Genomic DNA, 27,502 nt, shown 5'->3' with positions numbered 1-27,502 from the left:
TTTTACAATAATGCTTCCATGAAAAATATTAAGGAACATCAGAAAAAATTTTTATAAATGAAAGTGTCAATTTTTAAAACCAATATATTCTTCAAAGTTTATCAGAAAATTTAAAGTTTTAAATTATAAACTCTATTAATTCAATAGTCTCTTCAAGATACAAAATGGATCTGTAAGTGTCCCCCAGTGATATTAATGGTCATCCTACTTAGTTTGATAAACACTTTTACAATAAGATCAAGAAAGTGTTACCTAATTCTTTCCTATACATCAAGATCCATTTGTAGAAATAAAATACCCCTGATTGAGAGCTTAACAAAGGGTGACATTAATTTGAAAAAAATGCTTCTACAAAGTTTGAAAAGAATGAATATGACAGAAAGTTTAAAAATTCAGTATTATTTATAGGGCACCTGGGTGACTCAGTTGGTTGAGCACCTGACTCTTGATTTCGGCTCAGGTTATGATCCAAGGGCTGTGGGACTGAGCCACGTGTCAGGCTCTGCACTGAGCAGGGAGCCTGCTTAAGATTCTCTCTCTCTCTTTCTCTCTCTCTCTCTTTCTCTCCCACCCTTGCCTCTGAGCCTCTCCCTTGCTTGCGCGCTCTCTCACTCTCTCTCTAAAAAAAAACAAAAACAAAAAATTCAGTTATTATTTCAGCTCTTATTAAACTGATAAGAACAGATACCACACTTGATCTTAGCCAAAAGGCCAAGAAGCGATCTTCAGCTCTTATTAAAAGAGGTTTTTAAGGGATGCCTGGGTGGCTCAGTCAGTTAAGTGCCCAACTCTTGATTTTACTCAGGTCACAATCTCACAGTTCATGAGTGCAAGCCCTATACTGGGCTCTGTGCTGACAGCGTGGAGCCTGTTTGGGATTACCTCTCTCCCTGCCATCTCTGCCCCTCCCCCACTTGTGCATGTGCTCTCTCAAAAAAAAAAAAAAAACAAAAAAAAACCCCCAAAAAACCCCTTAAGAAAAGAAAAGAGGTTTTTCAAATTATCTTTGTACTCCTCCAAAGAAGACATCCAGATGGTCAACCAACACATGAAAAAATGCTCAACATCACTCATCATCAGGGAAATACACATCAAAACCACAGTGAGATTCTGACACCTGTCAGAATGGCTACCATTGACAACTCAGGCAACAACAGATGTTGGCGAGGATGCGGAGAAAGAGGATCTCTTTTGCATTGCTGGTGGGAATGCAAGCTGGTGCAGCCACTCTGGAAAACAGTATGGAGGTTCCTCAAAAAACTAAAAATAGAATTACCCTACGACCCAGCAACTGCACTACTAGGCATTTATCCAAGGGATACAGGTGTGCTGTTTTGAAGGGACACATGCACCTCCATGTCTATAGCAGCACTATCAACAATAGCCAAAGGATGGAAAGAGCCCAAATGTCCATCGATGGATGAATGGTTAAAGAAGATGTGGTATATATATATACAATGGAGTATTACTTGGCAATCAAAAAGAATGAAATCTTGCCATTTGCAACTACGTGGATGGAACTGGGGGGTATTATGCTAAGTGAAGTTAGTCAGAGAAAGACAAAAACCATAGGACTTCACTCATATGAGGACTTTAAGAGACAAAACACATGAATATAAGGGAAGGGAAACAAAAATAATATAAAAACAGGGAGGCGGACAAAACAGAAGAGACTCATAAATATGGAGAACAAACTGAGGGTTGCTGGAGGGGTTGTGGGAGGGGGGATGGGCTAAATGGATAAGGGGCACTAAGGAATCTACTCCTGAAGTCTTTGTTGCACTATATGCTAATTTGGATGTAAATTTAAAAAAATTAAAAAAATAAAGAAGTTAAAAAAAATTATCTTTGTACTCAACTGAGGCAGTTTTACTTACAATTTCAAACTTTTCTCTGCACTTAGAAACATGCTACTGGCCAAACTATAATCAGGTAAACTTTCTGTAAGTGGGATAATCTCTTTTCATTTCTCCACATGAAACTTCAACAAAAGGCTCTCAAAAACTGTAAATATTAGCACTCTTAGAAGGTTTGCCTCTAACTGGGGAGACATGCTTGGGTGTGGAGTGTACTACAGTATCTGAGAGTCCAGACCCTATCTTTTCCCATTTGACAAAAATTTTCTCACCCTTTGATTTCCTGATTCCCTTATCAGCAAGGAATTAAAAAACAAGAGAGACTGGATGTCAGCAAGTGTGAAACTAAGAAATTCCAAGAAGAAATTCTGGCTCACATAGCTGGAAGAAGACAGAATTAGGAAGAGAGCTACATTCTTTCAGGACCCAACCTCTGGATCCACACATATTCTGTCACACTTCAAACTACTTTTCCAAAAGGAAGAAAGGAGCTAGCAGAGGACAGCCTAAAGATAAGTTCAAGCCTCGGGTTTCTTACAAAGACATTCTTTTAACCATTCTGAACAGATATGTGAAACTGATGCTTGATTCCTAAAACTCTTTATTTCTAATCTTAAAGGGTGGTTTCAGGATGTTGCCAATACCTCATGGATATTGGATATCTCATGGATAAAAGTCCTGAGAAGTGATGTAGAATTTTTCTTTTATTGGTGGAGAAATTAAATAGCCTCTGGTTTCTGTAGCACAGCAGTATTCCTGAGTATGTACAATAACAACTCTAAGACACCCACTTGCAAAACCTATACAATAATGGTGTTCTGAAAACAGTGGTTCCAAAATATGTGTCTGAAGATCTTTTTGTTGGAAACAACTTTAACATTCTCTCTTCCGGGTTTTCAACACATAGCAAACTGCCTTGCTCTCAGAAAGATTTATGAGATAATGATGACAGTCTCAACAGCATATAAAACCAGTACCTCCTGTGTGTTCCTCATGGATACATGACTTTATAGGTGCCTCTCCTTCCGACCTCCAAATCAAGCTGGCAGACGACTGGACCTTACTAGATCTATCTAGAATACCAAGAACATGGCGACCAATTGTTTCTTCAACAGCTGCTGTTGTCTTTACAACTTCTAAGAGGATCTTGAGAAGTCTATTATTAGCTTTCTGGAGTGCAAACCTGTATAGAGAAAGAAACATTTATTAAAATGCTTAATCTTTTTGAAGCAAACACTGTGCTTATGTTCCACACAAAATGTACCACAAAATATCTGACTTGAATAATAAAATATCATGATATTCTCTATGAAAATAATATGCATAGCACTTAAAATGAAGTGCTTTTTTACAAATGTGCAGTACTTTACTGACCTTAAAGTAATGAAACACCTGCCATTTTAAGGTAGTAGAGTTTCCAAATTAGAAGAAAATTTTAAGGAGATGCAAAAGTTGTTTTAAAAATTGTGGTAGTATCCAAGCATATGCAAGCTGATAGTACCATTTATTGTTCTTATACATACTTCACATTTAATCTTTCTATGTGTCAAACAATATAATTTAAAATGTAATTAAAAAATTCCACCAGAAAAATGTATTTCTACAACCTACTGGTGATAATCTAGATAATTAAATTACAAAAACAGGCAGAGACCTGTTTTTAACAAGATCTATTGTGCAATATCACTATTTGCCAACACCAGAGGAAGTATCATTTATTACACCTGCTACAGAAACAGAAATTTCTCCAGTTATATAAACCATATTCATTGCAGCCAGTAGAAGGAACCTATTTTCAACCAATTGGAATCAATGGTGGATCTCTCTTTTTTAAAAGATGTCAAACACTCTCATTTTCAAAAAATTAGAAAACACTGCTAACCACCCACTTAAATATCTCAGCAAAAAAATCAGTGTTAACATTTTAATGCCTCTCTTTCTAGATTTCCCCTCTGCCTCATAAATATATACATTTTAAAAACAAAAATGGAGTATCCAGGACAAAGTGTCTTTGTAAGGTTTTTCTTTTTTTGCTTAACATAAACATCTTTTCATGTCAAGAAATATACTTCCATAAATGGTAATTCAGAAAATTATCTGATTAATCTTCTGAATAACTAAACAATTCTCTTATCCTAACAGCTTAAATCATTAAGAGTACTACAGTGGCAAACTTTATATTTAATACATATAGGTAGAATAAGAGACTTTCATGGTAAAGGTCCACTGCTTTAAGACTGTTTTCTATCTCAGCTTCATACTGTGGGAGATCACCAACAATCAGGTTAAAGGATATCTGTTTTCACCGGCACATGACATAACTATTTTTAGACAAGGTAATAAATGGGCAAGTTTTCCTTCAGTATTTGTCAAGTGAAAGAGACTAGTTCTATTTTTGCACCTATATCAAGTTCTCTGCTTACATGAGGTGAGGATATTAAAAATAAAACTCTAAGTAATTTAGTTAGTAGGCAGTAAGTCAAGGGTTTTATTTAACTTTTTCTCAAGTTTTGTTCAAGCCCCAAACACATCAGGATTAGGACAACTTGAAAATATTTCTAAATCAGAGAAATGATTAAAATTAATATGATGGTAAAGAGAGATAAAATATGAATACTCATTTATTAGCACTCACTACAAAAATTCCTAAAAATTAAATACTGCATAGTTTTAAAAATATACCAATTAGAGATAAAGAATATAAAATAAACAAACTGTTTATTTTATATTGCCGTGGTAACTCTAATTTTCATACACTGTCTTTCTTGTTTGAGTTCCATACTGACTGTGTTCCATACTGATGATCCAATGGGGAAGCCAAAATCTTAGGGGCCAAATTCCTCCATGCAAGCTGAGGAAGGAGGTTAGGAGGACACAGAGGGTTGACAGTCACAGAAATTGGAAAAGGAGGAAATTAAGTTAGTAGATATTAATTTAATTTAAAATTAAAGAAATTATTTTCATTTGAACAGAACAAATTTTAAAATACTATGCCTACAGTTCTTAACATAGGGGTAACTATTCTTACTTAATATTTTACATTTTTATATTAACCTCTACAAAATCAAATCAGGGAAAGTTTTGTTAACATCATTAATTTATTCATGATATAAAAGTGGGATCAAAAGTGGGATATGGATTGAAAGTTCTCATCTGATATGCAATAAATCAATGAAAGAAGCTAACTGTAGACTATCACACTTAATTTTTTTCTCATCACAAACAAGGGAGGTGGCTTATATTGAATGTACGTCCATACAGTGAAGAAATACACACATGTACAATTGTGTTTTTAAGGATAAAAAATAGCATATGAGCAGAATAAAATTAATCAAGAAAGGTTCAGTAACCAAATAATGCCTTACCATTTACTGAGATAAGTACATGACTAGTATCGAATCAAAAATTACTTTATATAAAAAATATTTTTAAAAATTTGCCTATCAAAGGTTGGTAATTCTTTACACACAGAGTAAAATGGACAAAACAAATGTACAAGATCAAAACAAGGACAAATAAAGTTTATCACACTGAAACAACTATTTTAATTCCCTCTGTACTGAAAAAATACACATTCTGTATACCTTTCATTGGTCAGAATATCAGGAAGCACATCTTCAGGTTTTCTGTCTAACTCCTTTTCTTTAAATGCCTGTTCCTCAACTTCCTCCTGGTTTTCATTTCCGTTCTGTTTAAGGTTGTGTAAAGGTAGAGAGGACAAAAGAGAAAGAAAACCTGTCATCTTGGAAACACCATGTCATTCTTCTAAAGTGCTATAAAGTGAAACAGAAACCTCTGTGTGCAAAATAGATAATCTTTGAAATAATATTTAACTACATTTTATTAAGAGATTAGCATTATCAAAAAAGCTAAGGCAGCCTAATACACAGATGAAAACAGTTTCACTGGGTTCAGGCTAACGCATGCTGTAGTGTGACATCCAATTTGTTAGGCTGCTTCGTGGTGAAGCAACAGCTGCTGCTACAGCAATGTCTGATTCAAATTACCTTAAATGGAATGTAAAGAATCTTGACTCCACCTACCTGGCATGTAAACAATCACAAATCTGTTAAGCTCCACACCCATAAAAAATATATTTCCCACGGACAACAAAGACAAACAGATCCTACTGCATGTTGACCCCTGGACCCTAGGTGGGCCCGAGTCCATACTACCTGTGTTTGCGTACTGCTGTTGCGCAGCTCACAACACAGCTTCTCTCTTCCCGCTAGAGACAGCTGCTTTAGTGCTTCCAGCTCCTCTAAAAGCACCCTTTCTCTCTCTGAAACCAGGTTTTCATTATCTATTGAGGATCTCTAAATAAGAAAAAAGGTCATGAGAGAATATTGTTTGCGATAGAAGAAAAAAGCAGAAATAACAAGCAGATTTCTTTTAACCCAGGGACCAAGAGAAGGCACTTTCTACATATGAGTCACATCCCATGATTAGGGGTTAAAAGCGTATATAAAGTTCAATGCAAAATTTGAAAGTTAAAATAAAAAACTAATTAGGGCTAGAATATTCAGGAATTTGTGAAGCTCAATTAATAGTATATTCATGTGTCAATTTTGCATTGAAAATTCAGAAATTTAAATTCACAAAATGCGATGAAGAAAAGCAAAATCAATTTTTTTCAAATGATGTTTTATGTTCAACTGCCAATTTTCCTATTCTATATCGGAAAGAACATGTTTTAAGTTTTCTCTCTGTCTTATCTCTTAAGTTTTCAAAATAAATGGAATAAATTTGTTTTTATAGGAACTTTTGTAAAAATATTTCTTGCTTTTCTGTAATGATTTTGTGAGTATACTATATACAGCAATTGATAAGAATCCAGCTCCCAAATGCCAAGGAGTCAGAAAAAGGGATAAGAACGTTATATAAATTTGCATTTCTCAAATCAAGAAGAGATGTTTCCCTGGAGAAAGTCCCAGAAACATACTACTTCAGATTTCCATTCATGATTAAAAAGATAGATTAAAGATAAAGGTAAATCTTGGAAATGCTAATTGGTGGACTCACAAAACTATAAATGAATATGGGAAAACGGAGTATCAACTGCACCTCAGCACAAAGAATTTCTGTCACAGAATACTATCACCGTGCTTTTGCGTGTATGATCAATGGAATGATTAAAAACAAATATACAAACAGCCTTGTAGCCACTTTTCCAATGCCTAAAAAGGCAGATAAATAAAATGGCACAGACGCAATGCACTCCAAGGTTGAGTCAGGTGTTCCTAACAAGATCTAAGGCTGTTGTGCTGATGGAGTCTGTTCTTAATGTTAAACACTTGTTTTTATTCAGATCTTGGCAATAGTTTTGACTTTTTAAATAAAGGCTATCTAAAGAATACTGTTATTTTAATTGGGGAGAAAAGAGATGCTAAGTCTCATACCTGGGCTAATTGTCTATTCAGTCTCTTAATCTCTTCTTGTAGCTGTTCCTGGTCTTCTCGCTGTCTCTCCATCTGGCGCATGTGTGCCTGCCGTAACAGTTCTGTCGCCTGTTGATGTTCTTGGTATTGTCGCACAAGTTCCTGCCTCATATCTTCCAACTGTTCTTCATTTAACATTAGTTGTCTAGAAGCATCCACACTTGATACCAAAATTTCATCATGAATCTAAAAAGGTAGGAAAAAAAAAGGCAATCATAAAACATTTTGTGGCAATCTGTCAGCATCAATATTTTAATATAAAAGCAATTCCACTACTAAAGTGCCTAATTTTTATTCCCATTATTTAACTAAAACATAAATTTAAAAAAGATATCTGTCTTAATTATAATATTAAATCAGTGTGAAGTTTATTACCATTACATATGTTATTCTCCAAAAGCAAAATAGCTATTTGTCAGTTAGTTTAAATGCAATCTAAGGGAGAAGAATAAAGAATAAAAATCCTCAAAATGCCTTCTGCTCTTAATGAAGCTGTAGCTCCCTTATCCCTCTTGACATTTATGATGGGGAGATAATATAAATGGAATACTTGTAAATTAAAATTAAATTTATAAAACATGAAAAATTTTACCTAATTTATATTATGCAGTGGTCACCACAGTACTATAGACAACAATATAACATATAAGAATATATAACAATCTATAAGAAGCAAATTTCAATAATTTTTATTTGGAAATAAAAGCTTTACGTTCCACTTTCTCATACTCATTAGAAATCAACTCCTTAATGAATTTCTATAAGTACTTCAGTTCCTGAAGCACTCTGCCTTGAACAGCTGCTGGTACATTAAAGAGGTTTTCACAAGTATCTCAGTTTTGTACTTCATAAAGAAGTTGACAATTTTATTTCAGTATGCCTCTAAACACGATATAACCTATCCTGAACATTAATAAAAATTTTTAATTTAGATAATTAAAAGAAAGGATTTTTTCCTTTCCATTAAAGGCACAGGCAGTTGTAGTACACAGAAAAGATCCTCCATTAATGAGTAAGTATAGAAGAAGAGAAATAGTATTTACAGAGTACAATGCTTTAAATTATCTTCTTAAACAGGAAGCTACTTCCATGTGATGTTATCATCACATTAAATGAAGCAAACCTTTTATTCAGACATATTGTAGAATAATTCATCTTAAACTGACTGAAACAAAATTAATGTACATATAATTTACAATGAGATTTTACCATGCATATATGTCTAACATAAACAAAAATATTATGAGCCAGACTTATTTTATTTAATAAAATAGTAAATCATTTATTCATATACTTTACAAGTAATAAAACACATTCAAAATGCAAATCCCTAAGTCAAGATTGGATGTGATACTTTCCTTCCCCATTAAGGAATATTACTGCTAATATTTTTATAGTGAAGGAAGTCACAAATTTTTATACAAGGAAATATACTTACAGATTCTCTGACTATAAATGTTTTATCTTGGGAGAACATTTCTTCTGAAATAGTCAGTTCATGGTCTTCCGATTGTAGTGTATCATCAAGATTACCATCGGTTGATAACAGAACTTCCTTTCCATTTTCTCCTAACTCCTTACTAAGTGGTTTAAATTCTTCTTTAAATTTCATGTCCATTTCTTCAAAAGCTTGACCCTGTGATGATTTCGTTTCATTTAAATAACCTTCTTGCTGATAGAAAGCATGTGCTTGTTTTGATGATGTAGTATCCTCTTTTTCCCCAGATATTCTAGACAGTTCAGTTTGTTGAGCAAATGCTATACTCATTGACACAATGACCTAAAGAAATAAAGTAAATGAAAAGGATCAGATTTATAAATACCAACAGGAATTTAAAAAGCAAGTTACCACTCAAAATGGTTTTAAACTAAAAGAAATCCTACAGAAAGTGATATGGAGAGATTCTCATACCTTCAATCTTCCCTAACTTGTGGTCAAGATCTCAAGACTAGCTTTTAATTTCCTGTCTTGAACCTGACCTGCTTGTCTCTTTGTCTCTCAATACTAAGAATGCAACAAAGACAAAAAGATTAAAGATATTAAAAATATGAAAGAGAAGCAGAGTGAAAGATAGAACGAGAATATTCAACCAACATCTAATTATTGTTCTAGAAGCATATATTAGAGACTAACAGAAATAAACTATTTCATGAAGTAACAGGTGAGAATACCAAAGGTACTACTCCTAAGAGTCAAGACCAACGAATTTTGGAAGGACAAATAAAGAGAAGACCAAGAACAAATAATTCTTAAAGTTTCCAGAGAAAAAAGATGTATTACCTATGGGGAACAACAATTAAAATGACAAGGACTTTCTCAGTAGAAACAAGAAGGAGTCAGAAAATAATGAAATGTTATCTTTAAAGTTCTGACAAACAAAACATCAACCCAGATTTGAATGTTCAACAAAATCATCTTTCAGGAATGAAAGCAAAATAACATGAAATAAAAACAAAAAAAAACAGAGTTTATTCCCAATAAATAGATGATCCATAAAAGAACTTCTAAAGGATGTCCCTCAAAAAGCAGAAAATGATGCTAGAAGGAAGGCATAAGATGCAGAAAGGATGAGAGCATTAAAATTTCTTTTTGTAAATATGTGGATAACCTAACACTGATGGGTATAAAGCAATAATTCTATCTAAATTGTGAAATAAAAATACCTAAGACCGAGACTTGTAATTCCAATTAGCATAAATTAAACCCACTACAGCCTCTCTCCCCCACTGATTACAATTGAAAACTGAACAAAATACAAAAGCAACTACCAGAAAACTCTGAGAAGTAAACAAAAGTAGGCAAATTGCAGAGGGAGTCAAAACTTGAAGAAGAAATCTGTATGGGGAAGGTGAGAAAGAACTTGTGGCCTGAACCTAAATGGGTTGTCTATTTAAAAAGCATTTTTTTCACACTTTCCAGAACATCAGCATCTACACAATATTCAAAATATTCAATATATAATTCAAAATTAGATGACATACAATATGTTGTATGTCAAATTTGTTGCCAGCAGATCTGCTCAAAAAGAAATGCTACAGTAAATTTTTCAGGCTGAAGGTAGTAATACGAGAGGAAAACTTAAAGTCTGAGCAGCAGAATACTCATTCTTTTCAAGTATGCATGCAGCATTCAACCAGAACATATTTAAGGCAATAAATTTAAATAAACTGAAATCATACAAAGTATGTCTGACCACAAAGAAATTAAAAATTATACAATGAATTAATTAACAACAGGAAGATATCTGAAAACCCCTAAATGTGAAAATCTAAACAACACATTTCTGAGTAACCCATGAATCAAAGGGGAGGTGACAAAATAAATCAAATATTCAGACTGAATGAAAATGTGTAGAACGCAGCTCAAAGGAGTGCTTAAAGGGAAACTTATAGCATTAAATGAATATATTTGAAACGAAGAAAGGTCTTTTAGGAAACCAGAAAAAGAAAGCAACTTAAACCCAAAGCAAGCAGAAACAAGTAAAAAATAAAGAAAAGCAATCAATGAAAATAAAACAAAAAGTTTTTAAAAAACCCAAAAGCTGGACCCTTGAAAACATCAATACAATTAACTTCTAGACAGAATGACAAAGAAAAAAGTGAGAAAGCAGACATTAAGTGATAAAGGAATACTATAAACAACTTCACCAACGTAAATTCAACAGCATAGATGAAATGGAACAATGCCCTGAGTGACATTAACTAACAAAGCCCACTCTAAAGAAACAGATTGCTTGAGTAAAACAAAATCTACTAAAGAAATCAGATTCATAGTTTAATAAAATCTTCAACAAAACTCCAGGCCCCGTTAGTTTCACTAACAAATTCTATACCATATTTAAGAATAAAATAGTATCAATTCTACATAAATTCTTCCAGAAAATAGAAGTGAGAATATATTTTAACACTTTACAAGGCCAGCATTGACCTGATACCATAGCCAAACAAAGACATTACAAGAAAATAAAACTATGGATGATGCCCCTCATGAATACAGACATAAATATTCTGGACAAAATATTAGCAAACAGAATCAAGCAATATAAAAGGGAGACTGTCTACAAAGGAGCATGAAGAAACTTTAGGGGTCATGGATATGTCTTATATCTTGATTATGCTGTTGGTTTCATACATCTGTTAAAACTCACCAAATTTTGCAGTTGGAACCTGTGAATTTCATGGTATGTAAATTATACCTCGGTAAAGATAATGACAAACAACAAAAATCTGACCATATGTTAAGTCACAAAAGATTCTGAAATTTTGAAAAATTTGTACAATAAGAATCACTTTCTTTAGATCAGAAATGAGTAACAGAAATAATTAAAAGAATGGTATGGTCTGGAAACTAAAAAACTCAACTAAGGACTCAACTACCTTGTTATTCTCTCCTTTCCATTTCACTACACCATCTAACCAAATTCCACCTGTGATTACAGGGAACTGCCTACTCTGTGCCTGTGTAAGCTAAACTTAGATGAGGAGGAAAAAAAATCCAACCAAGCTGAACAGTGTTATTTTAAATTCATAACTACTACCCTTGATTGAGTCCTTCAGGATACTGGGCAATTCTACTCAATTTCCCTGGTCTTTTCCTTCTCCTAGAAAGCCCTCTCTCCTTAAAGCTTCAATGTCTTCCCTTCCTTTCTCATTCTCAGGTGCTGACCTTGCTTCTTTTTTAGTGAGAAAACAGAAGCAATCAGAAGAGAACTTCCACAGGCTCCAAATACCGTATCTGAAAACATCCTGATGAACCAAATATTCTCTGCCTTCTTTCTTGTTATCATGGATTAAATCGCCATGCTCCTATCTAATGGCAACCCTCCAGGGCATTGTACCTCCTCTCCTCTAATCAGGGACACTGCTCCAACAACTGTCTCTCTCTCTTTCCTGACTTAGCGAATTTTTTTCCTTCTCTCCTCAATAATTATTAACAAAGAAATATGACATCTTTCTTCCTAAACAGAAACAAATTACCAACAACAAAACTCTGCTGCTTGACTCTCTACATTACCCTTGAGATACCACTGTATTTCTCTGTTCCTCTTTCAAGTAAAACTCTAAATTTCATCTCTTTATTCTTCCCCTTCACTCTCTCAAATCCAATCTAATCAGTTTGTCTGCACCACCCCATCAAATGTGTTCCTGTGAAACTCACCAATGATTTCACATTGTAAAATCCAATAATTAATTTGCAGTTCTAATCATTCGTGATGTATCAAAAACATTTGACACAGTTTAATAAATTCTCTTCTTGATATATTTTTACTTTTGTTTTTCCCATATTTAATTTACTGCTTTTTCTCTATCTTCTTTATTCCTCATTTCTCTGATCTCTAAACATTGGTGTTATCCAGGCTCAGGCCCCAGACCTCTGCTCTGTCTACACTACTACATTAATTGTTTTTCAAATTTTTTCACTGCAACCATGGTAAACACACACACAACAATAAAAACATTTTATGTTGTGACCCAAAGCACACATACATTTTGTGTGTATTTATATAATTGAACTTTCCCAGTATTTTAAAATCCTGGTCCAAAACCAGGATTTCACGCTTCAAAAACGAGTTGCAACTCACAGTTTGAAAAACGTTGCCCTATTTACCACCCTATTTTCATGTCTAGTCTTAACCTATTTTCTGAACTCTAGATATGTATATCCAACCACTTCTTCAATATTTATTTTTAAACATTTAATAAGTGTTTGCATTTAATGGTTTTTTTTTGTTTTTTTTTTAGTGTACAAGCAGGGGAGGGGCAGAGAGAGGGGGCCAGAGAATCTGAAGCAGACTCCATGCCGACAGCAGCAAGTCCAATGCAGGGCTCAAACTCACAAACCACGAGATCACGACCTGAACCAAAGTTGGACGCTCAACTGACTGAGCCACCCAGCACCCTAATGGGTCTGAATTCTTAAGCTAAAATCTCAAGTCTATCTTTCCTATCCAAAAACTACTCTCTTGCAGTCTTTTCTGACACCTAATAGCAACTCCATTCTTCCAACTGCTTATGTCAAATAACCTAGAGTAATATTTTCCCCCAGCCCTTGCCCCTTTTCCTTTATTTCTTCTTCCTCCTGTACCCAGTCACATTTGCTAAGAAGATAAATAATATTTCACCAAATAGGTCCCCTGACTGTGGGGTGGCAGGACTAAAACTGTCCTCTCACTCAGCAGAGCTGGCAGTTGGGCAAGTGGCCTTCACACTCCTGCCATTCTTCTTGGCCACCTCTTTGAAACATTCACTGGTGTAATTCTTGACTTTTTCTCTTGCATTCCACTTTCTCAAAAGATATTCAATCCGTTACCTTCATGATTTACTCTCTCACTTCCTTCAGGTTTTTTTTCTACTATCACTCTAAAAGTGAGGTCTTCTGTGATAACCCTATATAAATAACACCATCTCAACTCCCCATGGAATTTCCTAACAGTTCTATTACCCAGGTCTGTTTTTCTTTTCATGGTATTTACCACCATCTTTCTGCACCAACTAGATAGAATGTAAGGTCTATGGGAGCAAACACTTCATTTTTTTTTACCTCTGCTATACCCGAACACTTGGAATACTGCCTGGCAATGAAATGCAAATAAATGTCTATTTTCAGTAGTAGGTATACAAATCACAGGTTGAATCTAATGTGATCTATATTGGGAATCACTACCCCTACTGGGCTTCCTATATACCCTGTGTTTTTGAAGCAATGGTTCTCAATCTTTTTCCAGCAGTCCCACCTAAAGAGTAGAGCATACAGCATAATCCCATCAGTACTGGTGGCTCATGTCAACAATCTACATTATTCTAGGATCAAGCTGGGCCATCAAATGTTATCCCTTGGACCATTGTACCCTGGACGTCTTCAAAACAGTTATCAATGACTTACATTTTGGTGCTCTTGTTATCTGCTTAAGATGAATGATGCTTTACAAGACATACTTCTATCATCATCATTACCAGAGTAATAATACGATCACTTTAAAAGTTTCACTTATGAGTCTATCATCTGGTAGGTGATTTATATTTATATTAGGTCACTGAATCCTTATAAAAATTACTTATTCCTATTTTTCCTTCTTTTAAAAAATTTTTTTTAATCTTTATCTTTGAGAGACAGAGAGACACAGCATGAGCAGGAGAGGGGCAGAGAGAGAGAGGGAGACCCAGAATATGAAGCAGGTTCCAGGCTCTGAGCTGTCAGCACAGAGCCCGACGTGGGGCTTGAACTCACAAGCTGTGAGATCATGACCTGAGCTGAAGTCGGACGCTCAACAGACTGAGCCACCCAGGCGCCCCCTATTTTTCCTTCTTTTAACAGAGGAAATAGACTCAGAAGTTAAGTAACATTCCTAAGATCATAAGGAAACCGAAAACAAGAAGTAAGCCCGAAAAACAAGAATTTAAAGCATGGTATATCCTATACCAAACCTCATGCTCTTAATTGCTATGATGCCCTGCTATAACATTCCACTTGAGAAATTTTTCTAAGAGCTAAGTGCAAGAGAAAATCTGCATTTCTCTAAAGAACTAGATAATGAGAGCTATATAAGCAATGGTGACTCGCTTTTTACTTTGATCTCCAGGAACTAAACATTCAATTCAGACACAGAAGTGATTAAGTCCATATGGCCCACATATTTCCTTGAGTGCTGACTTCCTCTTCTAATTTATGTTTAACCTAACTCCTTAAGCATTTCCTGTATAATCGATCAATTCTCCTCTTTTAAAATGCATATATCCACTGGGATTGTTATACTGAAACAGTTGAAATATTATTAAAAAGCAGAAAAAGTCAGAATTCAACTGTTCCAATATAAGAACCCAATCAGGTATATCCATTTTATTATTTTTTTTATTTTTAAAGTTTATTTATTTGAGAAAGGAGTGTGTGCGCACACGCGTGGGAGACAGAGAGAGAGAAAAGGAGAGGGGCAGAGAGAAAAGAGAATCACAAGCAGGCTCCACTCTGTCAGCATAGAGCCTGATGCAGAGCTTGAACCCATGAACCACGAGATCATGATTGAGATCATGATCAAAATTGAGTCAGTCAACTTAACTGACTGAGCCACCTAGGCACCCCAGATATATGCATTCTGAAAGGGAATACAAAGACAAAAGAAATGGAATCATAATGGTAGATTAGGTGATATGCTTGGTATTCAAGAATTTAAAAGAATGGCTCTGGGCATAGCACAGCTAACAATATCTACAGTCACAAACATCACAGTCACTTCTCAAGGAAGAGATAGGCAAAGAAAATATATAAAAGACAAACCACCTTCTTTCTCATTTCCTACCATATCCCCTACCTTTAAAGGAAGGCCAAACTCCATCACAAGGTACTACTCCCAGGTAACAAATTTATAAAGACTTGTTTGGGCATTCTGAGAAGTTTCTGATTACTATTCCACATCAAGAAGAAAATATTTTTCTAAAGGAAAAGTTCACAGAATATTCCATTGAAAGGCAATTGTGGTTGATACCAGTAACTGACAATTTAAAGATAATCTATGTACAAAACTTGTAACAAAAAGTGCAGGGGTGCCTGGCTCAGTCGGTGCAGCACGAGACTCTTGATCTTGGGGTCATGAGTTTGCGTCCCATGGTGGGTGTAGAGATTACTTAAATAAATAAGACTTGAAAAAAAAAGGTCATTACTATCAATAAAATCTATGTTTTCTGAAGGCTCAAAAGGAATATAAATCAAAATAATCTGACAAACTATAAACTTACCTTAGCTACTTCTTCTTCTAACCGTTCTTGGTACTGTTTTTCCAGCAATGTAACCATATTTGTTTCCTTTTTCACTCCAAATTCATCAGAAAACTAAATTAAAAAGCAAAATGTAACAGACTTGTTTATACTAATCATACATCACTTATTTTTAAACTTCTATGCTCAAATATCCTCAAAAGATCAATGTTTCTTAGAAAACTGAGTTTTAATAAGTAAATTTCAGTTCTGCTCTTAATTAAAAACGATAATTCTGGTGAATAATTCTAGTGTAGAATTCTAAATAACCTACTTAGTATTGTGAACTTAAAGATGCAAAGTCAGAAATATATTTACATATTTACAATTACTAACATAGTTCTACAGTAGGCTAAAGATACTTCTTAAATATAATTAAGATATGTATCTAATTTTAAGTAATGCTAACAGTGGCTATCTTTGCTTATGAAATTATAAGCAAATTTTATTTTTTTCTTGATGTTTATTAATAGTATCCATTTCCCCACAAATACAAACTACTTTTGTAACTAGAAAAAATTATAAACAGTTTTTTAAAATGTAAACATATTTTCAGCATGAAAGTATTTGTTTACCAATTACCTGAATGGCATTCAAATAGATACTCCATATAGGAGGAGTATGGTACAAACAAGATATGTAGCCAACATCTCTCCTCTGTTTCCAAAACAAGAGAAAGCAATGATTTTTGTCTTCTATATGAGTCAAGAATTAAAAATCCACTGAATGAAGACCAGGGTTTTGTAGTTATAAGTTTCAGAAAAATGGCCACAAATTGGTAATATATACAATGCTGAGGAGAGACAGAATGTGATTTAGCTAGCTGGCCGACACTGTAAAAGATGAGGGGCTTTTATACATCATATGGCATGTGCTCAAGGAAGCCTCAACTATTGTCCTAGCCATAGCATCTTGAATTTTGGGGATCCCTAAACACTATTCTAGAGATAGTCTGACTCAACTTCCCATAGTGGGACGAAAAGTTGTTGGCAAGGGTATGAAACTAATTTGTTACATAGCTCATGTCATACAAAACAAGACAAATTTTAAACCAGAACATATTTAGGGGGAAAAAACTCTCAATTTTAACTTTGTGTTATTCCTATGCTATGAAAATACATTAAATTTTTTTGCTTATATATTCTTCTGGGTCTTTTACATAATGTGTTATCCTCTTATTTATTATGCTTACTTCTTAACAACGCTTTTACTACGGACATAAAAATGACAGAGAAACAGTATCAGTGCACACAACAGTGTAAAAATATAATACCTCTATTGTACCATCAATGTTCTGGTTAAGACAACTTCCAGGGTATACTGTTTTCTGGACATCAGATTCAGTAATTACCATTGAATCACTGGAGAAACTAAACATGAATAAAAGAGAGTGAACGAATTAAGAGCTGTGTACGGGTTTTACTGTTAGTCCAAATTTATAGCATGCATAGAGTTATAAGTACTGTAACTCAAACTGTATTGTTGACTGATTTTTCCAATTAAAATTAAAGTAACACACTTCAATGACAGAGAACTTCAACACATCACCACTGAATTTTATGCCATTTTAAGAAGTGTACTACAAATATATGACATGGAGCTATTTACAGGTAGAGACATTTTCTAAAAGTTATCTATGCTATTACTGAGTAAAAGCCCATAAAAGCTCATTTTTATTAAAAACTATTTATACAAACAAACAGAAAAAAATCTGGATGAATAGACTCCAAAAGTAACAATGATTATCTCTAGTGGAACTGGGGAGCAGAGGCAGCAAAAAGAAGGTTCTTAATTTATACAACCACTTCTACATTTTTTTTTTGTTTTTTAATCTATTCATGTATCTTTTGGCATTTGCGTCTTTATTCTGAATTGTTTTACAATCATTATTTTGTAAAAAATTTTTTTTTTCTTAAAATGCTTAACTTGGGTCATAAAAATAAAGTGAGATTAATATTTAGCAACCATGGGATAAAGATTAAAGGGGCAAATTATAATTTTGTTTTAGCTAATACAATTTCTCACTTCACTTTTAATGTGCATCCACACTGCCTTCTTTATTCCACTCCCCTTTTGCCCAACTCCTCCTTTATTTCTCCTATCCTCTTCTTTCATTCTGTCCCAAACTGGCCAGATATAAGTTATCATCATCCCATTTCCTGACTTATATAACTAACCCACTACTGATAAACATTTGGTTGTTTCTAAATGTTCACTATTACAAATAATGGTACAATATCAATCCTCATAACATCTATGGACTTTCTGTATTATAAATCTTATAAATATTTAAAAATTTAATATAATGCCACATTCCAAAAAGTTACATTAATTTTACTTCCACAACAGTTATCATGTAAGTATTTATTCAAAACTTCAGCAACTCAAAGTTTTAAAACTTTGTTAGAACATTTCTGTTTTTGTTTTTGAGATTACATATCCTTCAGCTTCCATTGGCCATATAAGTTTCTTCGGCTGTGAACTGCCTATTTGTGTTCTTTGTTCATGATAAATGATTGTAAAAACTCATCTCCCCTGTCTTTCTTCTCTGTCCTTTCCTGGTTCTTCTGTCTCACAGTTCTGTCTGTTTCCTTACTGCTTCTTGCACACACTATTCTGATCCTTGGCTCCATATTTTGATTCTTTTTTTCATAGCTGAGAAGCCCTCCTGATTACTTTGGGTCTATTAAGACCCAAATTCTAATAAAAAAATTCTACTTAGTCCACAATTTCATTCTATGGCTTTATAGCATTTGAAAGTGTTCATCCCAAATTCAAAATATAGTCTGGCTAAAACCAAACTCACTGCTCCCCTCTTAATATTAAGCTAACTCTCCACCAGCCTAATTTCTCTATTTTATATTAATGTATCATTATTCTCCATATTCTCTAGCTCATACAACACAGTGTCATCTTTGTTTTTCCCCTTCTCTTTGTTCTCAACATTCCTCCTTCTATCCCAACATCTCATAGTCATCCCTTCATTTCCTTTTCCTCTGGAACCACTCCAATAAGCAATTATCATAAAAATGTGCAGTAAAAGATGCCACACAGACATGGGTTTAAATTCCAGCACTTTGGTTATCACCATGTTATATTCCTTAACCACTACTTCTTAAAAATTATTATTTTGTGAATAAGTATTATTTCAATGATTAGACTGAAGTCACTTGAGGGAAAAGGCCACTTAAATACATCTATAGCTCCTTCCATGGCATCTAGCTAAGGCCCATCCCAGTCATTGTTTCATTTAATCCTCACACTCTTAATGGTAGTTTTATTGTCCCTCATATTACTAAGACATGTTAAAATAATCTGCCAAAAACTGTATAGCCAGTAAAAGGTTAAATCAGGTGTCAAATACAGATCTGACTCTAGTCATTCCAATCCTATACTATATCCCTAAGAGGCTCCTAGTATATAACATCCCCAAATACATGTTAAATGAACGACTCAATTATTTTTTTAAACAAGTTCAAATCTACTTTAATTCAAAAAGCATCATAGTTGTATCCAAAAATGCGATGACATTTACAAGAAATAACTTTGACTCATCACTATTAGTGATGGGAGTGAACATGGTCCTTAGTAACCTCTGTTTTGGGGAGTGGGAGAAAACTAATGGTTTTAGTTGAAAGGTACTGTCAACACACTTCCACTGAATATTCTAGAAACTCTGAGGGTGGTGAGCTGACAAAAGCCCAACTGTAGTAACAGCAAATAAGTCTACATTTCCAAAAGACTCCCTTTTCTTCACACTTTAGAGAGAAAGCATCACTAATTAAAGGAAGGCTACATGAAATACTGTAGCTGATTATTAGAGAGTTCTTGCTATCTACTTATTTTCTTTCATATCAGAAAACCTAGAGTGGTGGTTTCCAAATGTCAATTCATGGACTTTCTGTATCAGAATTATTTTGTTACAAATACACATGTCCATGGTCTATCTCAAAGCTGTTAAGTCTGACTCTCCAAATGTACAGTCCAGTAATCTAATTTTAAGTATTCAAAAGCCTCTAGTGTTTCTGATGCATGGTCAAGTTAAAGAGCTAATGATCTCAAATGAAATGGGAGCTTTAGAAGGCTGTGCCAGGCTGGGCAAATGATTCCAAAGCCTACAAACAGACCCTGAATAAAAGAAGGAGGAACAGACTGCTTCCCCAAAAGTGTGGACATTCAATATCTTGTCTCAAGGAAAGAAATGTTTTTTTGTCTTGAGGTCCCATTAGTAAGTGCCTATGAAGACAGTCCTAGAAGAGCAGAGCCAGCCAAAGTTAGATGAAATCTCTGAACATTGCACAGAGCTAAATATTATAGCACACTCCCCAACTAAATTATGAACTGTTCGTTCATTCATTTAACAAATATTTACTGAGCACCTACTAGCAGAGGGAATAATTACACGGTCTGGGACACATCAATGACTCAAATGGGCAAAAATCCCCACCCTTACAAAGCTTGAAGTCTTTCATAAAAGAAAGACACTAAACAAAACAAATAAAATCAAACTCCCCTGAAAATATATATAAACTTGGTTTTCATCTTATACATACATACCTTTATATATATATAACAGATAATATTAAGTAATATAGAAAGAAATGACGCAGGAAATTAGCGTACAGAGTTCTAAAGAACAATTTTAATTTAAATGGGGGTAATCAGAATAGACATCATAAGAACATTTTATCTGCATAAAGACCCAAAGGAGGTAATGTGTTGGGCATGTAAATATCTGGAGAAAGATCATTCTAAAGCAGGAGCATACTGATGGTCTGAGATCTCAAGAAGAATGTGCGGCATGAGAATAGTGACCGTGGGTGAGTCAACAGGAGATAAAGTCAAAGTGGTAACAGGGAACCATCATGTAGGACCTAGTAAGGCACTGTAAGGACAGAAGAGCACTGGACTAACGTGATCTGATCATGTCTTAAATCTAGTTGTGGAAATGTGCTGAGGACAGACTTTAGGGAAGAGTTAGGGTAAAAGGAGAGAGATCAGTTGTTGCAGTAATCCACGTGAGACATGACAATGGTAGGCAGCAGGGGGCTAGTGAGAAGTGGTCCAGTTTAGATGTATTTTGGAGGCAGAAATAACAGGATTTTTTGATAGACTGGAAGTGAGGTATGAGAGAAAGAAGAGTAACCTCAGATGGAGATGGCTGCTGAAGGAACAAATTTCAAGGGGAAGATCCAGAGTTCTGGACATGGTGAATCTGAATATTAGACAACAAAGTGGAGAAAGTCCAATCATGACTAGAATGATCCTATCTTATATTTCTTGGGTATGTCCCACATCAAGGTAGTAAAGACCAGGCATATGATAACAAATATATGCACACTCTCTCAGCAAATTAACAACAACCAGCATTTTTATAAAATAAGGTGTAAGTAAAATCCCTATAATGTCTTCAGTTTATAATATTTCACACATTTCAAAGAATTATCTCTTATTCTTATTTCTTGATAATGCTACATCCCCATCTCTTTCATCCAATTTTCCTTAAGTCACATTTTCTTCTGGAAAACAATCATGTTATGACTATTACTACTCTACAAATGCTGTTGAATGAAATTATAAGTAGACAGATACCTTGGCTGAACTGTAGACTCACTGACAGCTTGAAGCCTTTCCTGCAAACAATGGATCTCTGCCCCATGGTTTTCTTCAGTTTCTTTCAATTGTTGCTGCAAAGAGGAGATGAAGTTTTCTAATTCTTGAACTTGTCCTTCCAGTCGCCTAATTTTTTCAGAATCTTGCAGAGCAGATAACTTGCTTTTATGACTGACATCTAAGTTATATGAAGAGAAGAAAATAAACACTTCAACAGAAATTTCTTAGTGAAATACCACAATCACTTTTTTGTGTGTGGAGATATTCATTCTTCTTCGAAAAAATAATGTTTTTTTTTTACTAGTAATAACTCAAGTTTCAATGTAAACTCAATTTGACTCAAGAAAACAAACAAAATGAATTGTGCAATTCAAGATCATTTCTTTAATCTTCATGTCTGTAGTACCCCTAAATCTACCAACTTTATGTCTTTAAACTGGAAACAATTTAGAATCACAGAATAAGAAGTGAGAAGGGATCAAAGACAGCAATAGTCCAAATCTTCCACTTTAAGAATGAGAAAACTGAGACCAGAGAGATTATACTGAAATGCCCAAGGTCACGAGGTTATCTCAAATTGTAAAGTAAGAAAATCAAATGATTAGGGCACTGGGTGGCTCAGTCACCTGAGCATCTGACTTTGGCTCAGGTCATGACCATGAGTTTGAGCCTGGCATTGGGCTTGCTACTTCAGGGCAGAGCCCCTGCTTCAGATCCTCTACCTCTCTCTCCTGCTCCTCCCCTACTTGTGCTCTCTCTCTCTCAAAAGTTAAAAAAAAAAAAAAATCAAATGATTAAATATTTGGTATAAAAGTACTACACTGTGGTATATAATCAAAATTTACCAATGTCATGCAAATTGGTCATCTGAGAGGCTGATAAAAACTCTGTTTCCTCTTTTGGTGGACCTCCTTCTGCAACCTCAAGCTTCACATCATCTGTCTCCTGTCCATGTATCTATTGAAAAGAACAGAAAAGGAGTGACATAAATATACGATCTAGCATTTTGAAGTTATATTAAAGCAGCTTTACATTGAAAATGTTTTTGAAATCACTTAGAATTTTAATACTCTGATATAAATATTTTTGCTTCTACGTTATTCCACGCTTTCTTCTGACAGTGATTCACATTCCCTTCACAGCACTGCAATTATATTAGTAAGTGTACTGTTCTTTCATACCCAGAAAGAAGTTCATTTTAATACAAAAACAGAAGCTGCACAGAATTTTGGTACATAACACATACAGTATTTGTAATATGACTTGGTCTTCGGAATTTCAACTCATACACTGTAAATTTTATGTTTATCAATACTTGGTAATGTAACTTTATGAATCTCTGGATATAACCTATGTACATCCAAGTAATTGACAAATGGTATGGTTCTTTACACAAAAGGAAGGAAAATAATGAAAACAGATGAACCTCAAGTTATTTCCTTAACTATTATAATTAGGCAGCAATTTGTCAGATGCTTAGGTGTCTTAATTTAGTTATTCATAGAATACTTAATAATCATCTACTACATGGCTAGCACTGTGACAAGACAGACTAAGATAAAATCAGTAGAAAAATAAAATATGTGTATCTGCCCTTACAGAATGTATCAACTAGTTGGGGAAATAAAATTAAGTAACTAGAGAAGCACTAAACTATAATTGACTATAAGGACAATAACAGAGAAGAAAGAATGACATGTGTGAGTAGTTATAGAGTAAGTCAAACTTGATTCAGGCCTCAGTCATTTTGGGCAATGATCAGAAAGGTTATACTGAACACAGAGTATGAGCCATTTGTGAATGAACAGCCTAATGCTATAACTAGTAAAGAAAACTATCTTGTAAAGAGGGGTTTAATTTGGATAAGGATGGGGAAGATGGCTATGTAAATAAGATAGATTTAGACTACAAAGCACCTTAAAAGCAAGGAGAAAGAGTTTGGACTTGCTTGGCTAGATGAATAAATAATACCACAAAAAGCAGGTGAGCCACAGGATAAAACTATTTCCCATGAGGGCTACTTTACTGGTTACTATTCTTATCAAGTCCTCTACCCCGTGCCTAACCCCTAGTACAACTTCAACAGAAGACCTTGCCTCTTAATTTCCCAAAGAAAATAAAGACCATCAGGTAAATTCTTCAGTTTCCAGCCTACTTTTCCAAATATATCTCTTAATTCATTCAGCACTTATTAAACCCCTACCATGTGCTCCAACCAAGGACCACACTAAGAAGAAATAAAAATAAAGACAAGACTCCCTGATTCTGAAGGGTTTAGAATCTAGGAATTATTTTAAATAGATCATTACCTCCCCCATTTTCCCTGTTGCCATAGTTCTTTGTACAAACTTGCATTCATTATTTTTCTTGTTATTATAATTAACAGAAAAAGGTAAATGCAGTAACCAAAGGCCAACAGAATGGAGGAAGAAATGCCTAAGTCTAGGAAGACAGGTAAAGAGGACACAAAGGAAATAACATCTGAACCAACTGGAAGAACACACCAAGCAGACTGGAGTTTGATGGCAGTGTCAGGCAGAAAAAAACCAGCATTCAATAAAGGCCAAGGTGTGAAAGATCAGGGTACATTTGGGAAACTCTGGGAGTATTTCAGTATGGCTAAAATGAGGAGGAGGAGGGTTAGAAGATGAAGCTAACAGGTTAGACAGTGATGTACTGCAGTGCTGAGACTGATCTCAACCAACCTCTGGATGCCTTTGTGGTGAGAGCTACCTTACTGGGTTAACATGTGAATTTCACTTTTTAATTTTTTTTCTGGGGAGAACTAAAGAAGTTAGGGTGGGTATCTGTGTTCCAAAGTAAGCCTCCCACATTCTGGTACTGGGGAAGAGAGGTGTTTCTCTCATCAAACCAAACTGTTCCCTACTCAGTGCCCTAAAAAGAAAGAGGCAAAATGACACATCATTCACTGACTCACAAATCCATCACTGTGGATCACTTGCTTACTATAAGCCCTCCTACACTATTTAATAGTTTCAACTGTGTATTGCCATGAAGAAAAGCAACATACTTTTAAAAGAAAGAAAACAAGGAAGGTAAAAAAACAGAAAGGAAATCTGACAGTTAAGGATTCACCACTGACTTTGATCAAAGAAAGCTTAGTGAAGTGCAAGTTGGAAGCTTGTTTACAATGGGGAGGAGAGGGGAGCAGATGGGGAAGTTCCCGCTATAGTCTATTCTTTCTTTCAAACAATGTGACCATGAAGGAGAAAGAGAACCACAAAGGAAGATGTGGCATTGAGGACCGGTTATGTTCTAAATAGAGACGTGAGGAATGTGCGAGGGGAAAGGACAGAAACAGAGAAAAACACAAGCAAAGGAGCTGAAATCACAGAAGAGAGGGAAGGGACATGTTATCAATCTTGGAAGAGGTAGAAAGGGATATTAACAAAGTCACAGGAAATAAAATAACCTTGGTTATGGAAAGGAATAACTTCTGAGATAGAAGGAAAATTAATTAGGGCATTCAGAGATTTAAAGAAATACATATGGTCTAGAGGTAGCAGGCTGAGATAATTTATAATTGATAGCTCTGATATTTGTAGAGAAATAGGAGATAAGGCCAAATACAAAGGGGGACCAGAAGTAGAATATAGGACTTGAGGAAAGTTGTAAAGCTGAGAAACATCCACTGAAGGGATTGTGAGAAGGTAAAGTACCACATAAAAGAACTGTGAAGTGATCCTGAGGGTCTGGCTGATGTCAGACCATGATGACGTAGTGTCACCAAACCACATTTGCATCTAATTTTCTAAGCAGCCCTCAGAAACCCAAGTATGACTAGAGAAGAAGGATCCCTGGAGGCAGGATAAGGGCAGTAGAAAAACAAAAAAATCCAAACTGCTAGGAGTACTGGTAAGAAAATGGTATGATGATTTTGAATAGGGATCAACATCTTGGCTATGAAGGGAAGTAGAAAGAAAAGTAATTATTGTAGGGAAATGTAGAGTTAAATAAGGATTTTTATCTATCCACCTGCCCTCCTACATAGTTATCTGTAAGACAGTGGAGTAGGTTTACAGGTTTTAGAAAAGGCAGGATAGTTTATTTACTTGCAGAGGAAGAGAAAGAGAAAAGGAATGATGGAAAGGGGAAAAGAGAAACAGAGGAAGACAGAAGGCAAGAAAGAGGGAGGGGAAGAGAAAGAAGAACAAGAATTGTCAAGTGATCCTGAGGTCCGGTTGATGTCAGACCATGATTACACAGTGTTACCAAACCACATCTGCATCTAATTTTCTTAGCAAAGCATCCCTCATAAGCAATAGAACTTTCGCTGCGTGTCAGTTAAATCTTTCAAATCTGCCCAGTTAAGTAGAATGACATCAAAAGTACCCCAAATAAACAGACATAGAGATCCTTCTGGATTTTTTCTACAACATGAAGATCATAACACTTATCTTTGCCAATATATGCTATTTATTTTTCTGATACAGTTAATAAATTACACTATGCCATCTATATTCTCTTGCATACATTTCTAAAACAACTACTTGAAAGAAATTTGACATATCTAACACTGTGTGAAACTAATTAGCTATGTTCTAAACAACTATACTAATTCCATTTTTCTCTAAAACAGACCCGCTACTTTAAAACTGCTATATAGAAAACTAAATACAACTGCTTCACCAAGTTTACTATCTGACATTTTATATGTATCTTACTTTATCAGGATTTCCAAAACTCTCAAATGGGGTAAATAGTATTCAACTTGCAGATATTCCGTTAGCTCATTGATACTATGAATATGTAACTTTTCCTTCATCTTTTTCATGTTCCCTTATTTTAGAAATGCTTAGTTGATGAAGAAGCTTACAAAACAGCATGTGACACAATAAATGAAAACATAATGCATTTTCCATTTCACAGACCTTACTTAATCGTGTTTGAAGTACCAAGAGTTTGTTGTATTCTTCTGTTACTTTGGTGAGAAGAGTTTGCATATTTTCTTGAAAGTCTAGACGATAAATAAACAATTATAATAATTTCATTTCACAAGCAAACTTGTGGACATCTTTGATTCTCTTTATATCACAATTACTGCATTACATAAATAAAAATGTATGTTAAAAATAAGATTTTATGAATCCCAAAAGATATTAAATGACTGAATTATGATTAAAGTAAAAGTTCATCACATTAACTGACTTAAGAAAATAATGTGGGAAGGGGCACCTGAGTGGCTTGGTTGGTTAAGTGTCCGACTCTAGGTTTTGGCTTAGGTCATGATCTCATGGCTGTGAGATCGAGCCCTGGGTCGGCTCCACAATGAGTGTGGAACCTGTTTAAGATTCTCTCTCCCTCTCTCTGCCCCTCCCCTGCTTGCACTCTATCTCACAAAACAAACAAACAAATATTTAAGAAAAAAGAAAAAAGACTGTAAGATTTTATTACCTTGAACTTCATATCTATAATCTTGCAATTCTTGTTCTTGATTTTCAGAAGTATGCACACCAGAACCCTCTTTCTCTTCTATATTTATGCCACATTTTATAGCAGGAGTATGATGTTCACCAAGGACATTGCAAAAAGTCTATTAACAAAATTAGTATTTTACAGAATTAAAAATTTTTGATTTGTGCCTCTGAAAAATCATTAAACGTTATTTTCCTATATGTAAAAGTCAAAATGGCACAGAAAAATCAGCAAGGAAACACTATTCCATACACCAAATCAGTCTGCAAAAGAAATGGTTAAATCTAAATCTTTCTCTCTCTCTAGGACATAAAATATATCCTACAGTGGAAAAATATTGATAATCCTAACTGCACAAAACTATTTTTTCTGCTTCTAATAATGAATATAGCTTGTACTGCAATCTACCAC

The 27,502-nt window shown here is 34.7% G+C and overlaps 1 protein-coding gene and 1 pseudogene across 3 annotated transcripts in view; both read right to left on the bottom strand.

The window, feature by feature from the left end:
* Window positions 1-27,502, bottom strand: part of AKAP9 (A-kinase anchoring protein 9) — a 154,157-nt gene that overhangs the window by 69,762 nt on the left and 56,893 nt on the right. For 2 of the 3 annotated variants that reach the window (XM_030307931.1, XM_030307932.1), the window contains exons 11-21: window positions 27,071-27,209; window positions 26,548-26,633; window positions 22,501-22,612; window positions 21,635-21,833; window positions 17,316-17,412; window positions 16,025-16,117; window positions 8,733-9,074; window positions 7,256-7,480; window positions 6,032-6,172; window positions 5,441-5,544; window positions 2,834-3,039 (exon numbers count right to left, since the gene is read on the bottom strand). In XM_030307931.1, coding sequence (XP_030163791.1) covers window positions 2,834-3,039; window positions 5,441-5,544; window positions 6,032-6,172; window positions 7,256-7,480; window positions 8,733-9,074; window positions 16,025-16,117; window positions 17,316-17,412; window positions 21,635-21,833; window positions 22,501-22,612; window positions 26,548-26,633; window positions 27,071-27,209 — 1,744 coding nt within the window. The remainder of the gene's footprint in view (window positions 1-2,833; window positions 3,040-5,440; window positions 5,545-6,031; window positions 6,173-7,255; window positions 7,481-8,732; window positions 9,075-16,024; window positions 16,118-17,315; window positions 17,413-21,634; window positions 21,834-22,500; window positions 22,613-26,547; window positions 26,634-27,070; window positions 27,210-27,502) is intronic. The other variant, XM_030307933.1, reaches the window with a different exon arrangement.
* LOC115509542 lies at window positions 592-723 on the bottom strand (annotated as a pseudogene).

Source organism: Lynx canadensis, chromosome A2 (assembly GCF_007474595.2).
Source record: "Lynx canadensis isolate LIC74 chromosome A2, mLynCan4.pri.v2, whole genome shotgun sequence".
NCBI classification, from domain to species: domain Eukaryota; kingdom Metazoa; phylum Chordata; class Mammalia; order Carnivora; family Felidae; genus Lynx; species Lynx canadensis.
Note: the sequence above shows the minus strand (reverse complement) of the source record. Positions and strands in the feature narration are given on the sequence as shown.